Here is a 27,406-nt window from a genome sequence, read left to right on the forward strand (position 1 = left end):
AAGCAAATTATTACATATTAGAAACTATGCTCAATTTTGCTTTCAATTCAGCTTGTTCTCAGAAGCAGTTATTCTCATAAGTTGGCCTTACCATCTTTTCCTCTTGTTTCTAGAGTCACCAAATTAATTCGATTCTATAGGATTCATGGTATGTTTAATGCTAATTAAAAATTCCAAATATTTCAGCATTAACGTTTTAGTAATCACAATTTCTCTTAAGAATATTGCTATGTAGGACTTAGAGGCATAACTCAAATGGGAGACAGCAGGAGTCTGTTAACCTAAATTCAAACTTCAGTATTGCCCCAAACAAAACATAACACTTCAGTAATGTAGATTTTTTACATGAAACTCTTGAGATCACTGTCTTTTGCATGTGTCTGTTGTCTTTCCAGTTTCTTTTTTAATTAATGTAACTGCTTCTCATCTTCTGAATGTATTACACACAAAACTACATCCACATACGTGTATATACACACACACACACACACACACACATGTTCAACAGTCAGACGTTGATGGTTATCAAGATATCACTTTATAATGTGTAGTGTATCTTGCTTACTGTATTTCTTTTTTTAATTTTTTATTGTGAAAATACTGTACAGAGGGTTTACAATTACATGGACAAGATAATGAGTACATTTCTTATCAAGCATTGTAGCCTCCTCTTTGTTTCCCCTTCCCATCCCTTCCCTTCCTCCCCCTGCCCCTCTCCCAACACCAAAGTTGTAAAGTTCGTTTTAGACATAACGACTTGTATATCTCATTGTTGCAATGGGTCCACCTGTGTCCCTATTTAAATGATTTGTTTTTCCCCTTCCCCTCCACAAATTATACCCACATCAAATACAGTGAAAGCAGGGGTTATAGTGTGGGGGAGGGACATACAAAGCAACAAAGAAATAATCTTATTAATGTGTTAGAAACAATCGCATGAAAGAAAAAAACATTTGAATACATATCTTAGGGTTCATTTCCCTAACATCAACTTATCTGACCTTTTCTGCTTGACTCAGACATATACTAGATATTGCAAATAAGGGAAACCATGGGACCTATGTTTCTTTGGGCCTGGGTTACTTCACTTAATATAATTTTTTCCAAGTCTTTCCATTTCCTAAAAAATGGGCAATGCCATTCTTTCTGATGGAGGCATAGAATTCCATTGTGTATATATACAAGAAAGGTTGGACAAATGGGATTGCATGAAGTTGCAGAGCTTCTGCATGGCAAAGGACATAGCTAGCAAGATCAATAGAAAGCCTACGGATTAGGAGAAGATCTTCACTAGCCATACAATGAACAAGGGTCTCATATCTAAAATATATTTGGAACTCAAAAAATTAAATCCTCCAATAACAAATCCTCAAAGAAACAACTGCCCAATAAATAAGTGGGCTAAAGACTTAAAGAGAAACTTCTCTGAAGAGGAAAGAAGGATGGCCAATAGACACATGAAGAAATGCTTCCTCCCTAGCCATAAAAGAAATGCAAATCAAAACAACATTGAGATACCACCTCACCCCAGTTAGAATGTCTAAAATCAAGCACTCTAATAACAACAGATGCTGGAGGGGGTGTGGACAGAAGGGAACCTTACTGCATTGTTGGTGGGAGTGTAAACTTGTTCAACCACTTTGGAAAGTAGTATGGAGGTTCCTCAAAAGACTCCATATAGAGCTCCCCTATGATCCAGCAATCCCACTTTTGGGCATTTACCCAAATGTTTACAAACAAGACCACACTAAAGCTTACTGTATTTCTTATGAGCTGGGGATTATTTTTTGTATGTTGGGTTCTGGTGATATTTGAGTCATGAATGCTAGTGAGATTTTAAAGGCCCTTTTGCTTTGAAATAGGAGAGAATTATATTTAAGAATTTAGACAGTTTCATGAGAACTAAGTCTTGAATCAGAAATTTACACTTTTCAGCTGTGAATTGCAGCATTACTCATTGTCTTTAGTGAGCTCATCTTTTGTTCATGTCAGTAGGAGGTGCTAAAAATAGTTCCAGAGAATGATACCTTTTTTTGTATATATTTCTTATTGTAATGATACTGTACAGAGCAGTTACAGTTACATGAGTAAGGTAATGAGTATATTCTCTATCGAGCATTATTACCTCCTTATTCCTTCACTATTAACTTGTTCCACACAACTTTATAATTATTCAGTAAATGATGCTTTTAATTCAAATGCTTACCTTCCCCCCCATTAATTTTCTTTCTTTTGTACTATCTATTTTTGGTATACCATTCAATTTCCACCTTAATGTAAAAGTCACACTAATTTGGGGGTAAGCGTGATATTTTACTACTGGTGAAATTAATCACTGAAATATTGTAATGAGCCATGCAAATATTTGCTTTGTTATGTAAAACATATTTTGCAAGTGTGTGTGTGTGTGTGTGTGTGTGTGTGTGTGTGCTGGCACTGGGGCTTAAAATTTTTGCTCATGGCTGCTACTCTACCACCCTAGCCATAGCTCCACTTATAGCTTTATAAGAATCTCTTCTGGTCTTTTCTGCTCAGGCTTGCTTGGAACCTTAAGCAGTCTGAGTAACTAGGTTTACAGGTGTGAGCCATCATTAGCCAATGTCAACTTTTTTACTAGGCTGAAGTTGGAATTTCAGAAAGGAAGATAATTGACTGGTACATTTTAATGGTCCAGTTTTACCATGTGGTTAGTGATTTCCAGAGACACCAGAATTTTTTCCACTGTTGTTTCCCCTGGCCATTTTCAGAATGTTTTGGTGAGCTTTAAATATAAGGCCTTTTGTCCAGTAACACCGTTAACCTCGTGGGGGAAGGTCAACATATTAGATAGATTTGACCATGGTGAGGTCTACTAAGAATTGCTCTTTCAATCACCATGTTTCATGGGAAGATAAATACTTAGATTTTCATGTATCTTGTTCTTTTCTTCCTGACCTAACAGCTCCTCCAACCGTTCGTATTGTGCATTCAGGCTTGGCCTGTAACATTGAGGAAGAACGCTACTCTGAAAGGGTCTACACAATCCGCGAAGGAGAAACCCTAGAATTGACCTGTCTGGTCACAGGACATCCGCGTCCACAGGTGAGTCCCTAGCTGTGAAATTGGGCAGAGCTACCTTAATGTTTTGGAAGCTATGTCAACCTTTTCTTAGAATACTTAGCTAAAACCATGTGTTTGAGTCTGTGTGTGTGTGTGTGTGTGTGTGTGTGTGTGTATGTGTGTGTAACTGGAGCACAAGTGTGTGTGCAATGTGATTCAAGAGGGAGAGTTTCTGAACAGTTTTGAGCAAATGTGCATGTGCATAAAATGTGCATGTGCATAAAAGGAATTTGTTTTCCTATTGTGAGAAATTTCCCCAACACTTGTAAGGAAGCTGGTAAAAAGACAACTACAAAAATAACTGGGTAAGGTAGCAATTCATATGGCGATGAGATTATTTTAGAATGTGGGACCTGATTTCATAATGACATCATTGCAACTGAGGAAGCTTTTGTTCTAAAAATGTGACTCCTGAGGTCATGTGTCTCTGCTATATTCCTGGTCATTATATTTACAGAAAATATTTAAAAATAAATATTGGCACGTGTCCTATGTTTTCAGGCTTTCATAGACATCAGTTACAGATGTTTAAAGCTCATTTAATAGAAGGAACAAAAGGATACAGTATTTACAAGTAATATGCAAGGAACAGCTTGCAGGAATAAAGGGGTGATGGTTTTGTATATAATGTTGTCTGTTTAGGCTATATATTTTCTGCTAAAATCTAATTTGTATACAAAGTATTCAGGATGTTTTGCTTATTAATTGAATATTCTTATTAGCATGAACTGAAGCTGACTAGCTCAAAATTTATATTGGTAATCAACTCTGGCAAGAAAACAAGTCTTATTTAGTCGAGTTATATATTTTAAGTACTTGCTGTTAGGAAAAACAAATCCAGCTATCACAGAGAAGAAATGAAGAGCAATGTGGGGATTTTATGAGTTCATCAGTTTTACCTTGACTTCTGCCATCTTTAACTTTTGATGCTTCCTTATTAACTCTGTAAAACCAACCCCAGCAAGTATGTCATATTGCGCACAATTAAGCATTAGCACAAAAACTAATGTGAAATGGTAAAATATTTTGTGTATAATGAATCCTGAGCTCCTAACAGAAAATAGTAAAAATAATCTAAGAATTATTAAAATTATTGAAACAATCATAAGGACTAAACTAAGTAGAATAATTGCTATTAACTTAAGATGAGCTAAAGAATGAAGCTCTCTTAATAAAATGAAGTCTGATCAATTTGACACAAGGTAATCAAACTTGGAAGATAAAAAATGATAGAATAGAAGTTGTAATTGTTAAGATGTAATAAAAAATAAATGATTATATTCTCTAAAAACTATATAGGAACAATTAAGTTTGAAGAAAATAATTTTTATTAAAGTTAAGAAAAACTATGTAATTAACTCAAGTAATAGCACAAGAGAAATGTGTGGTCACAATAATTTGGTGATTGTAATAAAAATTTACATTCAAACTGGGTCTGAATAAATGGAGGTTCAAGTTCCTTTATGAGAGGCATTTAGAGCAGGATTCCATTGTTCCCACATTGAATTTGTCAGACATGCATGCACTACTAGGTTCCCAATTGTACTTAAAAATGTAACTTCTATATCTCTTAGGCCTATCTCCAGTTCTTCTATCCCATTATCCCACATTTCTTCCCATTAGTATTAGGAATTTCTTTTCATCTCTCTGTATTCCATTCCACCATTTCAAATCAGAGGTACATCACTGATTTCTAGACAATCCATGTAAATTCTAAAACAATGACATTCTTCCTGACATTTTTCCACTTTTGAACACATTTCAATGCATTCTGATTTGAAGAAAAATATGTTGATTTGGGACTTTTTAAAATTTCCTAGAAGAAATTCAGTTAAATCAGTTTCAGCCTATCAGGCCTGTGTGAAAAATCAACTGGGCTTCTCCTTTGTCAACAAGGCTGAGGGAGCAGCTGAGGCTTGGCCTCCTGGCCAATGTCTAAATTAGGTTGGCAGCTGATTCTTGGGATGAGTTTTCTTGGCCCATGGTGTGAAGCTGACATGACGTTCTCACTTGTCCAGTGGGGTGTGGTGATGGCTGAGAGGAGATTTTCATTCACTCATCATTATGTTGCTTTATCTGCTACTGATTCCTATAGCAATAATGGTCATAAAGATTTCCCATTTCTAGAAGTATTCTAAGGCAGCATTTTTCTTCTAGGCTTTTAAATGTTGTTTTTGAAAAATATATCATTTGGGAATGGATAATGGCTGAGGGCATCAATGTACCCAAAGGTTAAAATGATTAAAAAAGAAGTGAGGACAGTGAAGTGGTTAGGAACATGACACTGGACACATCTAGACTGCCAGATAGAGCCCTGTCTTCACCAGTGCGAAGCTCGATATCTCTCTTTCATATCTATTTTCTTGCTTATAATAGAAATTATAATAATCATACACACTGAAACCATAAAATCATTTAAGTTAATTTTATAATGTATATATGTGAAAGTATATATGCACATTTATATATGTGTAGTGTCATATTATGTTAGAGTAATTAGAATACATACTATTATCATTACTTAAATTATTTATTTATGGAAATACTAGAGTTCCAACTCCAGTGAAGTCCCAACTTAACTATCTTTTTTTTACTTTTTAAAACTTTTCAAAATTTTATTTTAGTATAACATAGTTAAAGGGAATAGAGAAAGAAATAGGTCCTGTTCTCCATGTAGAAAAGGTAAATTAAATTCCTAGAAAATGTAAATTAAATTCCTAGGCTGAATTTTTGCTCCATAGGTACTCTATCACTTGGGTCGTGCCTCTAAACCCTTTAGTTTCCAGTTATTTTTTAGAACTATCTTACTGTTTGCCTGGACCACAGTTTTCTATTTATGCTTTTCCACATAGTTAAGTTGGCAAATGTGAACCACCCAGTCCAGAGAGTAGTTAAGATGAGGTCTTATAAGCCAAATGCTAGTGTCTCTCACCTGTAATTCTAGCTACTCAGGAGGCTGAGATCTGAGGATCAAGGTTCAAATCCACCCTGAACAGAAATTCCATGAGACTTTTATCTCCAATTAACCACCAAAAAGTCAGAAGTGAAGCTGTGGCTGTGGCTCAATTTAGAGCGCTAGATTTGAGCACTAAAATTCAGGGACAGAAACCAGGCCCTGAAATCAAACCCCAGAACCAGCTCAATAATACATACATACATACATACATACATACATACATACATACATACATAAGAGGTCTCATGAACTTGCTTCCTCAGCTGGACTCGAACCCCAATCTTAATGGTCTCCACTTTCTGAGTAGCAAGGGTTACAGGTGAGAGCCATCAATGCCTGAGAGACTCTGTTTACAGTTGCATTATTTAATCATAGTCTGAACATTTTTCTCACACACTTTTTGATCATTTCTACCTCAAAGTTTATGAAGTTTTCTTTCTACGTCCTATTTTCTTCCTAGTTTTCTGCTTATTCACTTACAGATTTGTGAAGAATTTTATATACTATGCAAATAAATCTTATTTTATATAGATATGTTATATTTTTTTACAATTTGTCACTTGTCTTTTAATATATTTAGCAAATAAGCATTTTTAAAGATTTAGCTTTTTTCTATGAATCATTTTCATCTTTTCATTTATGGCATCTAGTATTTTTACCTACTTTAGCCCGATTACTTCCATTTCCATATCAGGTATCTCAATTATATGCTTTTATTCTAACAAGTTGTAGTTATTTATGTTGTTGAAGAATTAATCATCAGGAAGTGGTTTTGCTCACAGAATTAAGCAACACCATTTCTACCTCCCTCCTCTTTTCTTCCTTCATTCTTTCTTTTGACCTTATCTGAACAAGATGAGCTTCTTACACTGCTATACAATTCTAGCTTCTCTATATTTTTATGGCGTCTTCATATATAAGAGGTGAAGTCATTCCTTGATAGTTGTTCAATATGTCTTCAGTGGAACACCAATAATTTTCTCTTCTCTATAATTTAAAAAATATACCTGCACCCTCCAAAACCAAATACATTTTGTGATCTTAATTATTGTTGTTACTTACATAATGTGATCCTATCATAAAACATGTGACATTTCTTTAAAAATTATTTTTTATTTTAACAGGAATAATGTGAGGGTGGTTGGATTTGTTCTGATAGACATAAGTATATAGGATTGGAAGATTTCAAGGGATTGATCCTCCCACTTTTCAAAAACCAGACCAAACCAAACTCTTACCTGTATTTCCCCTTACACATGTTTTGCTTGTTGTCTTTCCGTGTATAGTTTAATTTGAATAGTTTATCATCACTAAAATATACTTGAAAACCACTTTTTAAAAATCATCATGCATATTCAAAACACTAAGAAATATTAAAATGGTCTACTAGTTTGTTGTGCTTCAACTCTATAAATGCTGGCTTTTCTTCATACAAAAATATAAGGCAGGGCTAGGAAGGTGGCTCAGTGGTAGGCGCTTGCCTTGCATGCATGAGGCCCTGGGCTCAATTCCTCAGCATGACATAAGCAGAAACAAAAAGCCGGGAGTGGCGCTGTGGCTCAAGTGGTAGAGCACTAGCCTTGAGCTGAAGAGCTGAGGGGCTGAGGGACAGCACCCAGGCCCAAAGCTCAGGTCCATGACTGATCTATCTATCTATCTATCTATCTATCTATCTATCTATCTATCTATCTATCTATCTATCTATCTATATTTATATATATGGCAAGGCCACCTTTCCAAATTTTATACAAGAATGATATTGAATCATTTGATTGTATACAAATATTTACATTTTGACTATTAGGACTTTTCTGAGTTATTAATTTTTATTTATTTTTAATTTAATTTTATTGTCAAGGTGATGTACAGAGGGGTTCCATTTACATATATAAGGTAGTGAATACATTTCTTGTTGAATATTGTTACCTTCCTCCCTTGTTTTTCTTCTACTTTTCCTGCCTTCCAATCTGCTCCTCCTCCACACACACAAATTCCCGCAGGTGTAAAGTTCATTCCCCACATATTGCCTTGTGAGTATTGCTGTTGCATTGGTTCACCCTTTGTCCTTTGTCTCACCTTTATGTTGTTCCCCTTTCCTTCTCCAATTCAGATAAACATATGCAATAACCAGGGTACCAGAATCAAAAACAGTGAAAACAGGGGATAAACCAAAGGGGAAAAAATGAAAGAAAAAAGAACTAACTTCAAAGTACATTAAAAACAATAACAACAAGGAAAAATCTTGTTTCCATAGCTTGGAGTTCATTTCACTTATCATCATCTTCTATGGTCATATGTAGATAGCTATTGAGCTATTGTGATCCACTTCTAGGACTATCCTAGACATAGGAAATTCTTATAAATGTTCATCCACTCTGGAAAGCAGTATGGAGGTTCCTCTAAAGACTACACATAGAGCTCCCCTATGACCCAGTAATCCCACTTCTGGGCAATTACCCAAATGGCCACAAACAATGCCATACTAAAGCTACCCACACAACCACATTTATTGAAGCATTATTTACCATAGCAAGATATAGAACAAGTTCAGATGCCCCTCAGTAGATGAATGGACCAAGATAATGTGGTATTCTATGCTTCTATCAGAAAAAATGACATCGCCCCATTCATAAGGAAATGGAAAGACTTGGAAAATATCATTTTAAGTGAAGTAAGCCAGACCCAAAGAAAAAAAATCAGAGTTATTAATTATTAAATATTTGTAAATCCTATATGCAGATTCCAAATTGATAATGTCTAATGAAAATTATGAAAAAACTTGGTAGCCAGTTTTTCACTTTGAATTCTTTAATGCCACCTGTTTATTCATTTGTGCAGTTCATATTTTCATGCTGGTTTTAAGATGTGATACATTAAATTTCTTCTAAAAATTCGAATAGATGACATGAATTGTCTATGTATTTTTAAAAATTAATATGGAATGAATCAGGCTCTGTTGTCTTACCAGAAAGAGATATTATAATTTCCCTCCGTACGATTTAGTTTTACCTGCATTTTTGTGTAATATGGCTAACTAGGATGGATAAGTCCTATGCATCATGTGACAGAATCTGCAACTCAAAAATCATCTTTTTTGTTGTTGTTGTTCTTGTTTGTGGTGCTTGTCCTGGGGTTTGAACTCAGGGCCTGGACACTATCTTTGAGGTTGATTTCCTCAAGGTCAATGATCCACTGGCTCTACTTTCTGTTTGCTTGTTTGTGTAGTTCATTGTATATAAGAGTCTCATGGACTTTGTGCCTAGGCTGGCTTTGAACATTGATCCTCAGATCTCAGCCTCCTGAATAGCTATGATCACCAGTGTGAGCCTTTAGCGCACACCTAAACAAACATTTTTTTAAGTGAATCTTTAGATGAGATATGGGGACTGTCTAAGACAAGCATCTAACAATTTATTGTCAAAATTTCTTAATCTATGGCCACTTTCATACCCCCTAACACGTATACACAGCTACTTTACCCACAGATTATACAAATTTAGTAATACAGGTAACTCTATCCAGCCTAACATAGGAGGACTCTAGAATCTTTCATGTTACATTACACCTTCAAATAATTTTATTTACATTGATTTTATTTTAGTGCGAGGAAAGCCATTTTTGAATCAATAATTTTATATACTAAAACAAGTGTTAAAATTTTACATTCCCAGAACATCATTAAAGAATTTAATTGAATAAAAGTTAAAATTCTTACAAACAAGTAATTTTTGCTTCTCAAAAGATCTAAACTTTCCCATATTTTATCTTTTTATTGATGGCATAAACAATCTTTTTTGCTTAAAAGAGATAGGTATACATTCTAGATAGTTTCTAAAAAGTATTGATCAATGCACTTAATAAGATAATACATAAAGATCATTTACCAGAGTTTATAACACAATGGAAATGCTTAGTTAGTAACAATCATATTTATGGTTGAATTACAGTTAAAAACCTGTATTTTTTCTGTTGAACTTAGTATTTCTGAGTTAATCCTGTTGTCACTATAGAACTTCAGTTAGCCCACAGCTTCTTCTTGACATTATCCTCGTTTGCTTTGGTAAATAAATGCTGTGTTAGATTCATTGTGGTCCAGATTTTGATTGTGGTGTTCCATGGAGAATGTTAACATAAAACATTTTTCTATACCTTGGGCTTTGTTATTCACAAGAATATCCCCATGCAGTCTGAATATGGTACTTTGAATTCAGATACTATGATGACTTAAGGCAAGTGATGTCTGATGTCAAAACACAAGAGCAACTTTCATAGAACATTGAAGTAAAGTTCAGTAGGCTCAGAGATGTAGCAATGTTAGCATGGTTTTATTTATTTATATGGGAGATGCCTTAGAGTACAAACAGTGCTCACTTTAAGAATGTGTTAGTCACGTGGGTGCTGGCATCTTTGAGAGGATCATCTAGAAGAGGATGCAGGAGGAGAGACTGCTTTGAAATTGGGATCTCAAATCAACAGGAATATAGATAATTTTTCGAGAAGTTATTACTATGTTTCATTAATAATCTGTTCCTAATACCCAAAATGTTGGCAATCCCTTACTTTCCACTATTCTCACACTTTTTCCTCTTCCACAATAACATGTACTTAAATTTTATCCATTTTAGATTCACTTAATTTACTTAGCTATATTTGTCCCAGTTCCTGTCATAACATTTTGTGACTTGATCACCTATTTCGTAACTTCTGAATAATATTCTTTTGCATGGTTTTAGTACAGTTCATTAATTCTCCTATTCAAGAAAATTTGAGGTGATTCCAAATTTTGGAAAATGTTAATAAAGCTGCTTTTAGCATACATGTGCATGCAGGTTTTTATAAACACCAAATATATATTTAACTTTGTAGGAAACTATTGAAGTATGTTTTACAACACACACACACACACACACACACACACACACACAAGAATACAGGATAATGAACCTCACCAGTGTTTGGAAAAGTTGAAAAGGGGAGAATGGAGCAATGGGAATATGGTGGGGGTATGTGAATTTGTTCACTGTACATACTGTACTGTGAACTTGTTCACTGTATATATTGTACATACTGTCCGGAAATATCACAATGAAACTCCTCATATTTCAAATGTATGTTAACTCAAAAATAAAAAATAAAAATGAACGCCTCAAAGAGAAGCTATGAAGTAAGCACCAACATTCCCAAAGTAGATACAAATAAGCAAAATGGTCAGGGTAGCAGCCAGAGTGCTTTGCTTACAGGATTTTGTGTGGGAGTGGATAATGGATGACAATGTCTTTCCAGGTGAAACAGAGGGTTATCTGGTGAGGGTGGTTAATGTCTCATATAACTTGACCAAAAATAAAAAAGATACCTCGTACAAGTTGAAGATTTCCATTATGAGAGAAATTCATGACCACTTATACAGTTTCCAAACCTGAACTGTTCATATAGCCAACCATCATTGGTTTGAAAGAGGTACAGTGTTTCCTTCAGGCAAAGCTTAGCAATATCACTAATAGTTACCCAAAAAGATACTATATAATTCCTTTACAAAAGGCTTGTATAGTCAGTTCCATAGTAATTCACATTGAAGAGAAATGTGAAGGCATTTACTCCTTACTAATATATTGCAATTTTTGTCTAGTTTATCCATCTTAAAGGCTCTTTCATGTATGAAAGTTTAAAATCTTCATGATAGACAATATTTCACTAGTTGTTAGAACTTTCTCATTAGATAGGAAGCTAATTAAATATTCATCTTTGGTTTTTACAAAAACAAAACATTTACTTTTGAATAGTATGGACAGTAATCTTAATCTTGCTCTTGCCTAGGTCAGAGTTAACTCTCGCTTGCTGTCATAATGTAGTGTACAGCTAATTTCACTAGTAGTCGTAATAATCTTAATAGCCTTTTTCTATAGTATTCATAGTCTACAGAATATTACAATATTTGATTACATTTATTTCATTAGAGCATTTTCTCCACTATGGGATGCCACAGTAAGTAATATACATGCCAGAAAGAGTGCAAAGTTGTTTCCTACAGGTCTTATCACGAAATATAAGCATAACTTTAGCATAAGCAAGGTTGGCCTCTTCAAATTTTAGAGTTAAATATCCTCCATTGTTCCAAGTCCCTTTTTGAGGTGATTGTGAAAGCTATTGATTTCCACTAGGGCTTAGATCAAGAAAAATTTCTCTATATCAAGTCCTTGTTTTCATACAAACTTGATGCTCAAACAATATAAACTCTCAGATTTGACGTTAGATATGATGCGGTGAATCCTAAAGGGAGAATGATAGCACAGATATTTAGATTTGGGATCAAGACATTCTACAGCACCTACAGTACCTATTGGTGCCTTTTCAAAATACGTGTTTATTTGTGAATACTACTTGTACCAGGGTTTTCACTGTGATATTTTCATAATTCATATAATGTATTCTGATCAAATTTTATGTCCTCTTTTAATTCTTTCTTACCCACATTTAAAAAATCCTTTTGAATGGTTTTATTATTCTATGCTCATAAAAATTGCTGTAAAAAAGTAACTTTGGTCTACAGAGAGTAGTGTCCAGTTGATGTATGCTTTCTTCTGTCTCTTGCTCTGGAAATTCTGGGACACATTACACAGTGACTTTTCAGAGGATTCTAATAGGATGAAGGCCTTGTCACTTTCAGCAGTGACCAGCATGGGGCACTTCAATAATTTTTCCTTTGACCTTTGTGTTGTAGCCTCAATCCCTTATTCTGTTTACATGGAATTAGTTTCCTAATTAAGCCACTTGTAAGCTCTTGACACAGACATTTTTGAGCAAATCTGAGGATAATAAAATATCTATCTTTTGGACTCACCTTTGGACTCTTCCTATCAACTTCCTTAGTTATTTATTGACTTTCACATAAAATAATTATCATGGATATATGTTGTTGTCTAAGTGAATTAAGTGCCTGAAGTTGTGAAGCTTCCAATCAACAGAGAAGATTTCTCACATTTCTGGAAAAGTCCATAATGGACAATGTTTTCCAATTTTGGACACGTCCAACACTGAGAGGTCTGCAGATTCCTTTCTGTGTCTGCTTGGGGTCGTCTCACTCCTGCTCCTGAGTAGGAATGGAAACATGTCCTCTAGGGTCTCTTTTATAATAGTACTACACACATTCATGAGAATCCCACTCTTAGGACCCAGTCATTTTCCAAAGGTTCCCCCCCTTAATAATGTCAAGATGGGACTCTAGGACTTCAACATACAAATTCATTCAGGAAGAACATAAATATTTAAAGCAGAGTAATATAGCATATATTATCCTAGTTCATTCTTCTCATTTCTTAAAAATTTTTTCAAAAAGTATTTTTGAATTAATGTATTGGAAGTTGGAAAGCTTATGGAAAATGAAAGTTCTATAGTTGAAATTTATAATGTAAATGTACACAGGATTTGTTCCCTGTGACAAGTTTGCCTCTTAGAATCTCTCATGGTCAAAACGATCTTGAGACAGATCAGAATGGATCTGAAAACAAAAAGTCAAAGTAACCAGATATGCACATTTCATGTGATTTAAAAATTATACATATATATAATCTTCTAAAAATTATAAATTTTAGTGAAATATATTATAGGTGAAGGTTATAAGATCTTAACTGTTTTTATACAGTGGCTGATAGAATATTTTAAGATTATTTAAATCTTTGAGGATGATAGAAAAAATTAAATAATGCCTAACAACACATAATCAAGATGGTTTGGTTATATTTTTTGTACTTAAAATGCATAATTTATGAATTCATTTGATTCAATCATTCTAAACAATTAGTGATAAAGTAGATTTTGTATTTTTATTATTGAATAATTATTTGTCTTCTTGACATAATTTGGAAATGTACTAAAGGAAGATCAAGAAATAGATGCCCTACCACATTATTTTTGGCCTTATATTTTTTATCTCTTTGGTTTAGTAATCATAAACTTGTGATCAAAATCTAAATATGCTAACCTTAGCATAGTCTTAGGTGAATTTTTTTCATTATGGAATGATAATCAAATCAATGAGTCTATTTCTAAATTTCTGTAATTGTATGTGTACTTTAATTGCATTGATTTAAGTTCAGAAAGTCAAAGACATGAGCACATGCAATATGTGGCTAGTTTACAATTACACTCATTAGATGAAGGAAAAAATAATGATCTAACTGAATCAAACTTTTCCTCTTTCCTTGAGATTAGCATATTAAAGATCTCAGGACAAACCAATTTCCTTAATCATTTTATGTGCAATTATAGAAAACATTACTTATCTACTTCTATGTCAAATACTTGATGTCAGTGGTAATTAATAATCAATATCAGTGCTAGTTATTAATATGACATGTTTATTCTAAATTAGATACCTCACAGTCTTTTACTGAAATGCTGAGAGTTGTCCTCAAACTAAATCAATAAAGAATGACCATTTTTCTATGATCTGAAAAAGTTAACTCATGTTACAAAAGTAAAACGCTTACAAGATGTATTTCCATCACTGAAAATTGAGCAAACAAATGCATGTTTTAAAAATGATTTCATCAATTCTGTTTTAGGAATTATTAACCTTCTGATTTTCTTCTCTTAATGTCCAAATTTTAACAGAAAAATAAGAATAGCATTTATTTTACTGACAGTTTTATCTTTTTCCATCAGTGGACATTGATTTCTTCGTCTCTGCTTCTTGAAGAACATGAGAAAACATTATCCTGTACATCCTAGCCCCTTCTTTCTTACTTACTTGCCTTTGGCAGAAATCATTAGGTTATGTTGTATAGGATTGAACAGAACAAAACCCTTAGTTAATTAGTGTCTTCCCTGCTGGGTGCCATAGAAATTCTGCATTTTAACTTTTTAAGCTTTTTTTTAAAACTTATTTCGTGTGTGCTTGGGTGCCAATACTGGATCTGGTACTCAGAACTTCACTTTCTCACTTGGCTTTTATACTCTACCACTTGAGTTGTATTTCCACTTCTGGTTTTTTGTTGGTTAATTGGAGATAAGAGTCTCTTAAATTGATCTGCCTGGACTGGCTTTGAAACCGCAATCCTCTGATCTTTTGCTTTTGAGTAGCTAGGATCATGGGTATGATTTAGGTTGAATTTTTAAGCTTCCTGGTTTGCATGTACAAAATGTAAAGACAGAGCAAGGGCATTGGTAGGATATTTTTGAAAAGAGTCGGTCATGGGGCTTGAAATCCTGGGCACTGTCTCTCAGCTCTTCAGCTCAAGGCTAGCACTCTACCACTTCCACCACAGCGCCACTTCCTGTTTTCTGATTGGTTTATTGGAGATAAGAGTCACACAGACTTTCTTGCCCAGGCTGTCTTTGAACAGCGTTCCTTAGATCTCAGCCTCCTGAGTAGGTAGAATTACAGGCATGAGCCGCCAGCGCCCAGCAAGCATTTCTTGACTTTGTGTTTCTCTGTTTGTGTTGTCATTAGCCATTCTAGTTGCTTCCATTGGTTGGAGTCAATGAGAGCCTTGAAGCATTTCTCAGGTGTTTGGACTCTCTTTATGATAGAAAAACAGGAAAAGGAAAAAATAAATTAAATGGGTTAATTCGATCCTAACCATTTTATAGAGCCAGTCAAAGAGGTACCCACCTGGTTAAGCATATGCTGGCTTTGCTTTCTTACATGGTTATCCACAGAGGGACATTTCCTTGATAGATAAGGACACTCTAGGTTCCAATACTAATTGTTATGGGATCAGAAAACTGGTTTTGCCAATGTAATGCAAGCAAATTAAGGATGAGTTTATATTTTCCAAATGTCATAAAGGCTAATATACATACAAATAAAAATCAGGTTTGGAGTTTAAATTGTGAAAATGGACTATAAATACAGCAGATTGTTTTATGTGTTCATTTATGTAGGATAAACAATTATAATTGAAACGATAATTTCTTTAATTTAGAAAGGCAAATGGATTGGGCATTGTTCTAGCTGAACAGAATCCATCTTCAGATAGGCCAGTCAACTAAAGCCAAATAAAAATGAGGTTGATGAACAAGTACATTTATTTGAGGTTACCCAATGGCCTTCTCGTCTACTATTAAGTAGGAAACCATAAGGCTTGTATCCAATAATAAAGATTTCTTCTTTCTTGGATAAATCCAAAATAGGTATTACACCTATAATTTGCTTTTTTTTTGTTGTGCCCAGGCCTGGTCAATTTCTGTTTTATTGACACATTCTTCATTTTGTCATACTAATGTTAATACAGTCATTGAAACTATAGCTAAGTCCCAGGGATGTGTAATGCTTTGGTATTATTAAGCTGACTTTTGAATCTCTATTCTGAATTGTACCTTATTTATTTTAATTGCTGTCTCTGAGGACAATCTTACTTCCTTTAAAGCTAAGTTCTTTGTATTGTGTGTCTCTTGTTATGTTTTTATTAGGAATACAAAAATGTGTTGAAACTTTAGTTATATTCTCTCCTTTCCTATGTGTTTCACTATATTTTGGACTGAGGCTTTAGGCAAAGTTAAATGAAGGTTGGGACAGAGGCCATCCAAATAGATGGGATTACTAGATGGCTGTTCAACTCCTTTAATTCTACCTTCAAATTGACTTGCACAGATTTAGCCTTGAAAATCAAAGTGACCTTACTTCACTGGTTTGGAATTTTTTTTTGCATTGCCATCATCACAGCCATAACCCATAAATGTCTGTGGGATACTTCTGTTCTTTCGATAGTTTCTCATGAAAATTATTGAAGAAACTGCAAGGTAATGGTTAAATTATTAATTTATAAAATAACACTAGAGGAAGATCATTCTTTTTACCTTCCATGTATGACTGAAAACGTGCAATATCTGTTTTTCTCTATCTTATTTCACTTAGCATATTGTCCTTATAAATCTATCTGTATTGCCTAAATGAGAGGATTTTATTGTTTCATTGTTGGATGATATTCAGTGTTTGTATGGCTATTAAATTTTCTTTAGCGATTCACTCTGTCAGTGGATATTTCATCTGATTCCATATTTTAATCATTGTGAGTGGAGCTGCAGTAAATGTGGAAATTCAGGTATCTTCTGTGGATTCTTTTTTTGGTGGTACTGGAATTTGAACTCAGTACCTTGCATGCAGTTAGGCAGGTGTTCTATCTCTTAAGCCATATCTCCAGTCTTTCAGGTATCTTCTTAATACAATGATTTTAGTTCTTTGTGTATATATATTCCATGGAGTAAGAATGAAAACTCTGTTTTTAATGTTTCTTACAGAACTCCTCAAATACAGTGAAAGCAGGGGTTATACTGTGGGGGAGGGACATACAAAGCAAAAAGGAAATAATCTTATAAATGTGTTAGAAACAAATGCATGAAAGAAAAAAAAACATTTAAACACATATCTTAGGGTTCATTTTCCTAACATCACCTTTTCTGACCTTTTCTGCTTGACTCATACATATACTAGATATTGCAAATAAGGGAAACCATGGGACTTATGTTTCTTTGGGCTTGGTTTACACTGTTTCCCATGAAATATTATTATTTTCATTGTGAAAGCATGGATAAATATGTATCACTGTTATGTTCTGATACCACAGGCAAACAATTACAGATTTCTTAGCTTATCAACCAATTATTAAAATTTAAAACGTTATTGCATGAAATAGCAAAAAAAGAAGGAAAACCTAAATAAAACATTAAACATATCATGTCCATCAGTAATCCTGCTTTTTCTTTCCAAATATCATCCTTTAATGTTCCTTATTACATTTCTTAAAAATAATGGGTTGATTCAAATGCTATTAACTCATTTTGATTTTTTTCCCTCATCAAGTTACTAAATTCTACCCTCTTACCTTTCTCACGTCACCTTCTCTCCATCTCTCTAAGCACCCAACTTCCTTTTCTCTCCTCAGAACTTAATCTGTACATTTAAAAATAAACTTTTATATGGGTTCAAGATTAAGGAAAGAAATGGAACTCCTGATGCATTGCTGCACAGTGAAAGAATTTTCCAAGTATATGAGAGAGACTGAACAATCTTTTCACTGTCTCTCTGTTCTTAAAATTCACATATATTTTACATTTAGGAAGATGATAGTTTGTGTGGGACAGGTTATCTGTTTGAATTTCTGGGAAGATTTGTGCTTGAATTTTTAACTCTCAATTTCTAGTTTCTCTGGTCCTGTGTTTATTTGACATAAATATATGAAAAGTCATTTGAGATTTAAGTGACAATATTGATGTTAAAAGTATCAGTATCCAAGAATACATAATGCCATCAGTGCATCTAAATGAAAACACCAATAAAATCCCCAGATAGAACAATTAAACAAAAAGTTAATGGGTACATTTAGAATCTTCTTAGAGACACATTGCATTTTCTGAAAATTGGTAATAAAAAGAGTCTATCATTACCCTGACTTTCCCGCACAAATTTCCTTTCATTGTAGACAAATTTCAGATAATACAAGCTGAAGAAATTATAGGATTCAAAAATTACCATTTTATACCATCTGAAAAACAATATAACTGGGCACTGAACAGCAATGATTGCTAAGAACATGAGGTGAAATATGTTGAAACCAAAATTGATAGTAATTAAGACAATGCCCAGACATGGGAAGTTTTTAACAAAGTTAATACTGGTATGCCCAGAAACCTCCCACAAGTACTCAGCCACCCATAAATCATTCATACTATATCAAAAAATAAATATAAATACAATGACATTTCTAGAACTGTCCAGCTATTTCAGAAAGTTATCTGGTGACATAAATGTATCAATTAAGACTAAGATGTGGTCATGTAAATATGTAATGCAGGACAATCCCAGGATCAATTATCTAGTAAATGGCATGGGATGGCAAGAGACTAAGATACTTAAAGATATGGTAATCCTTATACAGTGGATCATGATTTTCTGCATCCCTCCTGGAACAAAATTATATAAGCATATTTTAAGATACTAGAGGAATCATAAACACAACCTAGTTGCTTTATGTTAAAGACATTTTGTAATTTTATATCATACAAAATGATATAATCATAGGTATAATCATATGCTTTAAGGTATGGGCTATTCTGTTAGAAACATGTGTTTTGAACTAGGTAGAAAGGACATGACACAATATTTAGAATTTTCTTAAGGCACTTCAGGACATTAAAAATGAATTATTTTAGAAGGTTACAGAAGGAAGAATTAGCAAGGTATTATTTTCTGAAGCTGTGTGATAAGTATACAAACAAGTATCTTTATTTTCAGGTATACATACATATATAACACAAATACACACATGTTGAATGTATTTTAGCAAGGTCTTGATATGTAGCCTGGGCTGACCCCAAATTTGTGATAGTCTTATCTCATTTCCAAATGTTGGCATTGACTAGCAATTCTGGCTTGAAAGGAGAAGAGTGAACAGGTCCTAGCAAGGCAGTGGGCAAACAAGACAACTGAGCCTTGTGAATCCTCTACAACTCTCTGGAAGCTCAAGTTTTAATCTGGATATTATGTTAAAGGAAAAACAAAGCTAACTATTTTGAAAATGGTATTTTTTTATTTCATGAAAATCCCTACAAGTTTAATCCACAGTGATTTCCTTTTATATATATCACAAGATCAATTATGCAGTTTTTAATAAATTATATACAGAATTGTTTTATTATTTTTAAAAAAAACTAGGGCTTTGAGCTGGGTATCAGTAGCTCATACTTGTAATACTAGCAACTCATTTAGCTGAGATCAGGAGGAACATGGTTCATATCTAGCTAGGTGTGATGATATGTATTCCCAGTTATGACAAGAAGCTTAAATAGGAGGATTAGGGTCCAAACTGACCCAAACAGGAAGCAAGATTATCTCAAAAATAACGATTTCAAAAAGAGCTGTAACATAGTTTAAACAGTAGAGTTCCCTGTGAGTTCAAAGTGCACTACTATAATAAACAAATGAACAGAATTTAGTATTTAAAATGACTCTTCTCTAGTTCTTTGTATGTGATGTAGTAAAATACTAAGCTACTAGTAGAGTACTTGTTTAGTATGTGTGAGACCCTGACTAGGTCCTCAACACTACTAAGGAGGGAGGGAGGGGGAAAGCGTAGAAATGAAAAAGGAAGGAAGAGAGGGGGGAAACGTGGAAAGGAGAAAGGGAGAGAGAGAAAGAGGATGGGAGGGAGGAAAGTAAGAATAAGAAGAGTGAAAGAGAGAGAGAGATAAAGAGCAAATAAATGCCAGGACTAGTCAAAGGCATCAAAAACCATAACATCTGGGTGTTTTAAAGAAAGAAAAATGTACTTGCCTATGTATTCCTATGCATGCCTCTATGTGCCGGTGTGTCTTTATGTGCCAGTGAGTGTATGTGTGTACATGTGTTTAAATTCCAGAGTGGGAGTTAGGAGTTAAACACAATTAGTAGAAAAAAGCATGTAATTCATTTTTTAAGCCTCAAAGTAGAAAAACCTTTTCAAGAATGCCATCCTGAAGCCACAAATGGAACATAATTAATGTTTGAATACATTAAGTAAAAGTAATTCTAAATGAATCTAAAGAAAATCCTTAGTTAAGGGCAAATTTAAAACTTAAAGTTAATTAAAAAGTACAATTTATAGCCACGAGAAAGTGATATTTTCAACAAAAGCAAAGCACATTCTAAGGAAAGGACAACTCAATCAAAACATGATTGAAGAATAGCAAAAGCAGGAAACAACATATCTGTAGGGGTTCTGGAAATTTACTCCTTGAGTACAAAGAGACAACTGTATTAACCATGAGTAAAAATTAAAATTCAGGTAGTATTCCCAAGAAGTTGGTGAAAAATTAAAACAAAGAAACAAAAATAACCTCATCTAATCTGACTTGTTTTAGTAAGTCTCAATGTTTAATGCAGGTTTTAGGTAACAAGGCTATGCTTTGGGACCAGTGAGACCATTCCAGTGATGCTTCAGGGCCAGCAAAGGTCTGGACAAATCTGTTTGTGTGGAGGCTGGTGTTGTTGATCTCACAGAGCACCTCTAGGGGGCAGTGCTTCCTGTATACAGCTTCACTCTCAGTTGTAGCTTCATTAAAAATACTTTCCAAAATTAATATTGCATTATTAACACCACTATTATTCGTACTATCATGTATGTGCCTGTTGTGACTTCAGGTACTTCTCTGATTTTTTTTTTTTACTTTTCTAACTACATAATAATTAATCCCTGGAAGTATTTGTATCTTTCCGGTTTTTTGGTTTGTTTGATTGTTATTGTGAAAATAGCATACAGAGGTGATACAATTACATGGGCAAGATAATGAATACATTTCTTATCAAGCATTGTTGCCTCCTCCTTTGTTTCCCCTTCCCCCACTTCCCATCTTGCCCTCCCCCCCGTTTGAAAATTCATTTTTTGACATAATGTCTTCTACATCTCATTGTTGCAATGGGTCCACCTGTATCCCTATTTAAACAATTTGTTTTTTCCCTTCCCGTCCACAAAGTATACCAACATCAAATACAGTGAAAACAGGAGTTATACTGTGGGGGAGGGATATACAAAATAACAAAGAAATCATCTTATAAATATGTTAGAAACAATCTCAAGAAAGAAAAGCCATTTGAATCCTTATCTTGGGGTTCATTTTCCTAACATCATCTTATCTCATCTTTTCTGCTTGTCTCAGACATATACTAGATATTGCAAATAAGGGAAACCATGGGACCTATGTTTCTTTGGGCCTGGCTTATTTCACTTAATATAATTTTTTCCAAGTCTTTCCATTTCCTAACAAATGGGGCCTTTCTGATGGAGGCATAGAACTCCATTGTGTATATATACTACATTTTCTTGATCCATTCATCTACTGAGGGGCATCTGGGTTGGTTCCAAATCTTAGCTATGGTAAATAATGCTGCAATAAACATAGTTGTGCTGGTAGCTTTAATATGGTCTTGTTTGTGAACATTGGGTAAATGCCCAAAAGTGGGATTGCTGGGCTATAGGGAAGCTCTATGTGGAGTCTTTTGAGAAACCTCCATACTGCTTTCCAAAGAGTTTGAACAAGTTTAGGATCCCGCCAACAATTCAATAGGGTTCCCTTCTGTCCACATCCCCTCCAGCATCTGTTGTTATTAAAGGTCTTGATTCTAGCCATTCTAACTGGGGTGAGGTGCATTTCTTTTGTGACTAGGGAGGTTGAGCATTTCTTCATGTGTCTATTGGCCATCCTTCTTTCCTCTTCAGAGAAGTTTCTCTTTAAGTCCCACTTATTTATTGGGCAGTTGTTTCTTTGAAGATTTGTTGTTGGGGGATTCAATTTTTTGAGTTCCAGGTATATTTTAGATATGAGATCCTTGTCTGTGGTATGGCTAGTGAAGATCTTCTCCCAATCCCTGGGCTTTCTATTGATTTTCTATCCATTGCTCCTCTGAAAATCTACATCTGAAATGAATACATTTTTCCTCCTTTTTGCTGCTGCCTGAAGTCATCCTACATGTCCTTTGCTTCCATTTCCCTTCATCTCTGGGACAGTCCTGGCTAACCTCTGCATCCTTTTTTCATAGACTGGGGCAGGGGATAGGACTACAGCATGATCCAAGGCTAAATCTAACAGATCCTAGAGTAATTGTTTTGTTACTTGCAAGAGAATGGTGGAGGGGAGAAGTGAGGCAGGGTAGAGAGATGAGGAGACCAGAACATTATATTATTGTAGAATATTAGTTATTATTACGCATAAATTTAATAACATTATAAAATACATTTAAAGAACCATATTTAGAAATTAAAATGAAGATGCAAACTGAAAAAAAACAGTTAAGTTCCCTTCCCATCATTCCTCTTTTTAAATGTGAAATGACAAGGGTAGCAGACAGCAAAGACTAACTATTCTCTTTGAAATGATAAAATTCTGGAAACGCTTACATGGGTACAGACAGAAAGCATAAAGAGATATAACTGACTGAAAGAAGTCTAGATGGCTCCCATTGTTTTGTGTGGGCCTGAACCATCTTACCCATGGCAAATCATTGTTTAAACTTTAGGAATTGCTAAAACCTCTTGTATTCACCAGGCTTACAGGATAAAGTCCACAGATAGGAGCCACCATTTTGAGTCTTCTCACAGAGAGCCTGGAGAGCAGGAAATGTTTTTCCTAATTTTAAATCTGTTACACTAAATAAATCCTTTCTAAAATAAAAACAGCAATAGTGCTTGAGCAAATTAGTCTTCCTGAGCTAAAGAGCTGTTGGATTTTATTTTTATTTAATTTATTAATTGTTTTATTGTGAAAATACCAGAGGGGTTACAATTACAGGAGCAAGGTAATGAGTATATTTCTTATCAAGCATTGTTACCTCCTCCTTTGTTTCCACACCCCGCTTCCCTCCCACCCTGCACCTGCCAAAGTTGTAAAGTTCGTTGTAAAGACATAACATCTTGTACATCTCATTGTTGCAATGGGTCCACCTGTATCCCTATTTAAACAATTTGATTTTTCCCTTACCCTCCACAAAGTATACCAACATCAAATACAGTGAAAATAGGAGTTATACCTTGGGGGAGGGACATACAAAGCAACAAAGAAATATCTTATAAATATGTTAGAAACAGTAAGCCAGGCCCAAAGAAACATAGGTCCCATGGTTTCCCTTATTTGCAATAACTCGTATATGTCTGATACAAGCAGAAATGGTCAGATAAGTTGATGTTAGGTGAAACAAACACCATGATATGGATTCAAGTGATTTTTTTCTTTCTTGCTATTGTTTCTAAGCTGTTGGATTTTAAAAGTCCACTTTTGTCCAATTTCTACTTTCTTAGACTTCTCATTTCACTTGGAAAAAGAATCATATTTTGGCAGATTTATCTGAGTGACCTATGTATTTTCCCTCATTTTCAGTTTCTACTAATTGATATTAATTTTCTTAAGTTTTCCATCTGCAATGAAATAGATTTGTTTTAAAAGTCCCATTCTGGCCTATATTGCCCAATCAAAGGCATAAGAATTATATAATGGGTATATATATATATATACATATATATTTTTTTTAATTTCTGGGTTTACTTAATTACTAATTGTTGAAGAAATTTATATCAGTGTAATGTTAATGCAGTAATAGTAAAAGAAAGGCGATAAAATCATGCAAATATGCAATTAATTACATAGGTCTATGTCTTTTGGGAAAAAAATAGAAATCCTTCTTAATCATTGTTTATCCTGATTGGATGCCCTTTTTCTCATGGATTACTCAGGTAAGGATTTATTAAGGAAATTTTCATAAGAGACCAGTTGAGGAGTGAGTGAACCATGAAATGCACATGGATGCCCTTGGTAAATAGCTTCAGCTGGAGCCTTCTGGAGAGCTTTACAGCATAAATAATACCTCCAAGTTCTTCAGTTCCTTGTGAGTTTTAGTCAACCGCACTGAAAAACCTTGGTCAAACACTATGCTGGGAGAATGGATTCCTTAGACTGGTAAGAGCAATGTGATAGAATTTTCATCTTTCAGTTCTGACATTGTATTCATCATACAGTGACCTAGACCTGACATATTTATATTTATTGGATAAATGAATGAAAAATAGACCTAGTAGGGAATATGAAAGAGATTATGCTCTAGTCATAAAAAGCTAATGGGGAGTATGATAGAAATCTTTAAGAACACTACAAATAGTTTTTGTTCAGAGGAAGAACAAAACCGTGAAATTTAGACAAAGCTATCCCAACATTTTAACCATCCCCAAAATATACATAGCACAGAATCCTCAAAAAAAGGTGGAGCAATATCAGAAAAGTGTAGTTTCTATTTGTTAATATCTTAGGGAAACTCTATTAATCAACATACTTCCATCAATATCTGGTAACTTATCAGAGACCCTAGCATATTAATGTACTATTTTTATTACACATTTAATATGGATTTTAGATTGCATGTAGAAATAGTTGTGTAATTATTTTTTTTAAGTAAGTAATCTGGGAAGATACAAGGTCAATAGTAGCACAATTTGCTTTAAAAATAGACAGCGTATTTTACTTTCCAACAGTTAAATATGTGGAAGTAGGTAGGTGCTGGTGGCTCACACCTGTAATCCTAGCTACTTAGGAGGCTGAGATCTGACGATCATGGTTCAAAGCCAGCTCAGCATGGGAAGTCCATGAGACTCTTATCTCCAATAAACCACTAGAAAATGGGAAGTGGCACTGTGGCTCAAGTGGTAGAGCACTCGCCTTGAGCTGAAGAGCTGAGAGATAGTGCCCAAGCCCAGAGTTTAAGCCCCACGACTGACCAAAAAATAAAAATAAATAATGTGGAAGCATTGCAGAAAGATGCAAGAACTTTTGTGAGCAGATATCAAACTATTGTCAGACTATTGGTGTTCTTGATCTGCCCCAAATAATGATTTAATTTTGTTCAGTTTATTTATCATCTCCCCAAATTACTTCTCTTGTCTATTTTCTCATTTATGTCAGAGACAGGGTTGAGAGTCATCACTTGGAAATAAGTAGTACATACATTTTTAAAGCAATGCCTATTTATGTTTATCTTACACAGGTGTAGAAATGAAAAGTATTTCAGAGGGACTCGCCTGTCACTCTCAAGTCTCACCTGACAGATAAAAAGCAACTTCCCTGTCCACTCTGTCTTGAGTATTTGCCCTTGCTTCACCTTTAGATTCTGTTCAGCCAGTTCTCCTGAGAGGACTTGTTAGAGATATTATCTATTCAAGCCTGATTTTTCTCAGATGGGACAACAGTGGTGTAGGGAGGGTAAGGGATGGGTCAGACTGCAGAGCGAGAGAGGATGCTGCATTCACGCTCAGGCCTCCACACTTCGTAGTAGCCAGGCTGTTCTGTAAAGTGCCATGTTTCTCAGCTGTGAGACCAGATGACAGAGTCCTTTGTCCATTCAATTCACTATGCTAAACTTTAACAAAAACAATACTGGAACTGAAATTTGTCTACCATAAAAGGCATTCATATGAATGCTCTAGTTAGCAATAGTATCAGAATTTATTTTTTATTCTGCCATTTTTACTAAGAGTATTCAGCATAAGAGAAATCACTTGAAGTAAACTTGAAAGTCTTTAGATCCAGCTTAAAATTCAGGATAAGGGTTTTGATGCATTAATTGGATATTGCATCAAGGCAACATAGAGCATAAATCTCATATATATATATATATATGAATATAGATATTTGCTAAATATTTACAATAACCAGGACTTTCAACATATATTCTCTTCCAGTTGACCTAACTATATGAGCAATAGGATAGGCCAGTGTTCATAATATCCATTGGGAAATTGTGTTATGCATTACAAATCCAACATGATGATATGTTAAATTTACTAGGTTTTGTTCTGTAGAATCTACTATGTACTAAAAAGAAAAAGAGGAAGAGGAATTCATACTTCAACTTAATTCTATGTCATTGTTTATTCTGTTTCCTCTAGATAGAACTAGCCACTATTCTCTAAGTTATAGTTCAGATGTTTGTTAATACAATACCAAAAGCATAATAAGCAGCTGGATGCCAGAGGCTCATGCCTACAATCTTTGCTACTTGGGAGGATGAGATCTGAGGATTGTGGCTCAAAGCCAGCCTGCACAAGAAAGTCTGTGAGTCTCTTATCTCTAATGAACCACACACACACACACACACACACACACACACACACACACACACACCAGAGTTGGAGCTGTGCCTTAAATTGTAGAGTACTAGCCTTGAGAAAAAGAAAAAGGAACCCCAGGGACAGTGTCTAGGCCATGAGTTCAAGCTCCAGAACTGGTGTACCATCCCACATAAAGAGCATAAACAACATCCTGAACAAAATCAGTAGACAACTTATGCTATACCAAAATTAGATATCTGTGTTGTAATAATAATAGTCCAGAAAGTGAAACAGAAGCTCACAGAATGGGAGAAAGTATTTGCATATCACACCTCTGACAAAGAATCTTTATTCAGTGTACAGAATTCTTATAGCTCAGTATTAAAAAGATGATGCAATTTAGAAATGGGAAATGTAGTCAGGCACTAGTGGCTTATGCTTGTAATTCTAGCTAATTGAGAGGCTAAGAAAAGGAGGATAACAAGTCCAGCATAGGTTAAATAAAGTTCTTAAGATTCTTTTTCTACCTATAATTGGTCACTGTGGCAAGGGCCTATCATCCTGAGCAATGCAGGTAGAGGATCATGGCTTCAGGACAGTCTCAGGGAGAAAGTGTACGAGATTCAAGCTCAACAGTGGAAAGATGGTCTTACCTACAATCTCAGTAACTACTGGAAACATAAAATAGGTGGATAGTGATCCATGTGCACTCACAGAGAGGAACTGGGAACATGTCTTAAAAATTATTAGCAATGAAACAGGATTAGAGGTGTGGCTTCACAGAAGAGTA

General features: G+C 34.6%; 1 protein-coding gene across 2 annotated transcripts in view; it reads left to right on the forward strand.

Moving 5' to 3' along the window:
* The window catches only part of Mdga2 (MAM domain containing glycosylphosphatidylinositol anchor 2), a 715,797-nt gene that overhangs the window by 325,753 nt on the left and 362,638 nt on the right, over positions 1-27,406 (forward strand). For both annotated transcript variants that reach the window (XM_013012262.1, XM_013012263.1), the window contains exon 2: positions 2,942-3,081. In XM_013012262.1, the coding sequence (XP_012867716.1) occupies positions 2,942-3,081 (140 nt within the window). The remainder of the gene's footprint in view (positions 1-2,941; positions 3,082-27,406) is intronic.

Source organism: Dipodomys ordii, unplaced genomic scaffold, assembly GCF_000151885.1.
Source record: "Dipodomys ordii isolate 6190 unplaced genomic scaffold, Dord_2.0 Scaffold16, whole genome shotgun sequence".
In the NCBI taxonomy this organism is placed as follows: Eukaryota; Metazoa; Chordata; class Mammalia; order Rodentia; family Heteromyidae; genus Dipodomys; species Dipodomys ordii.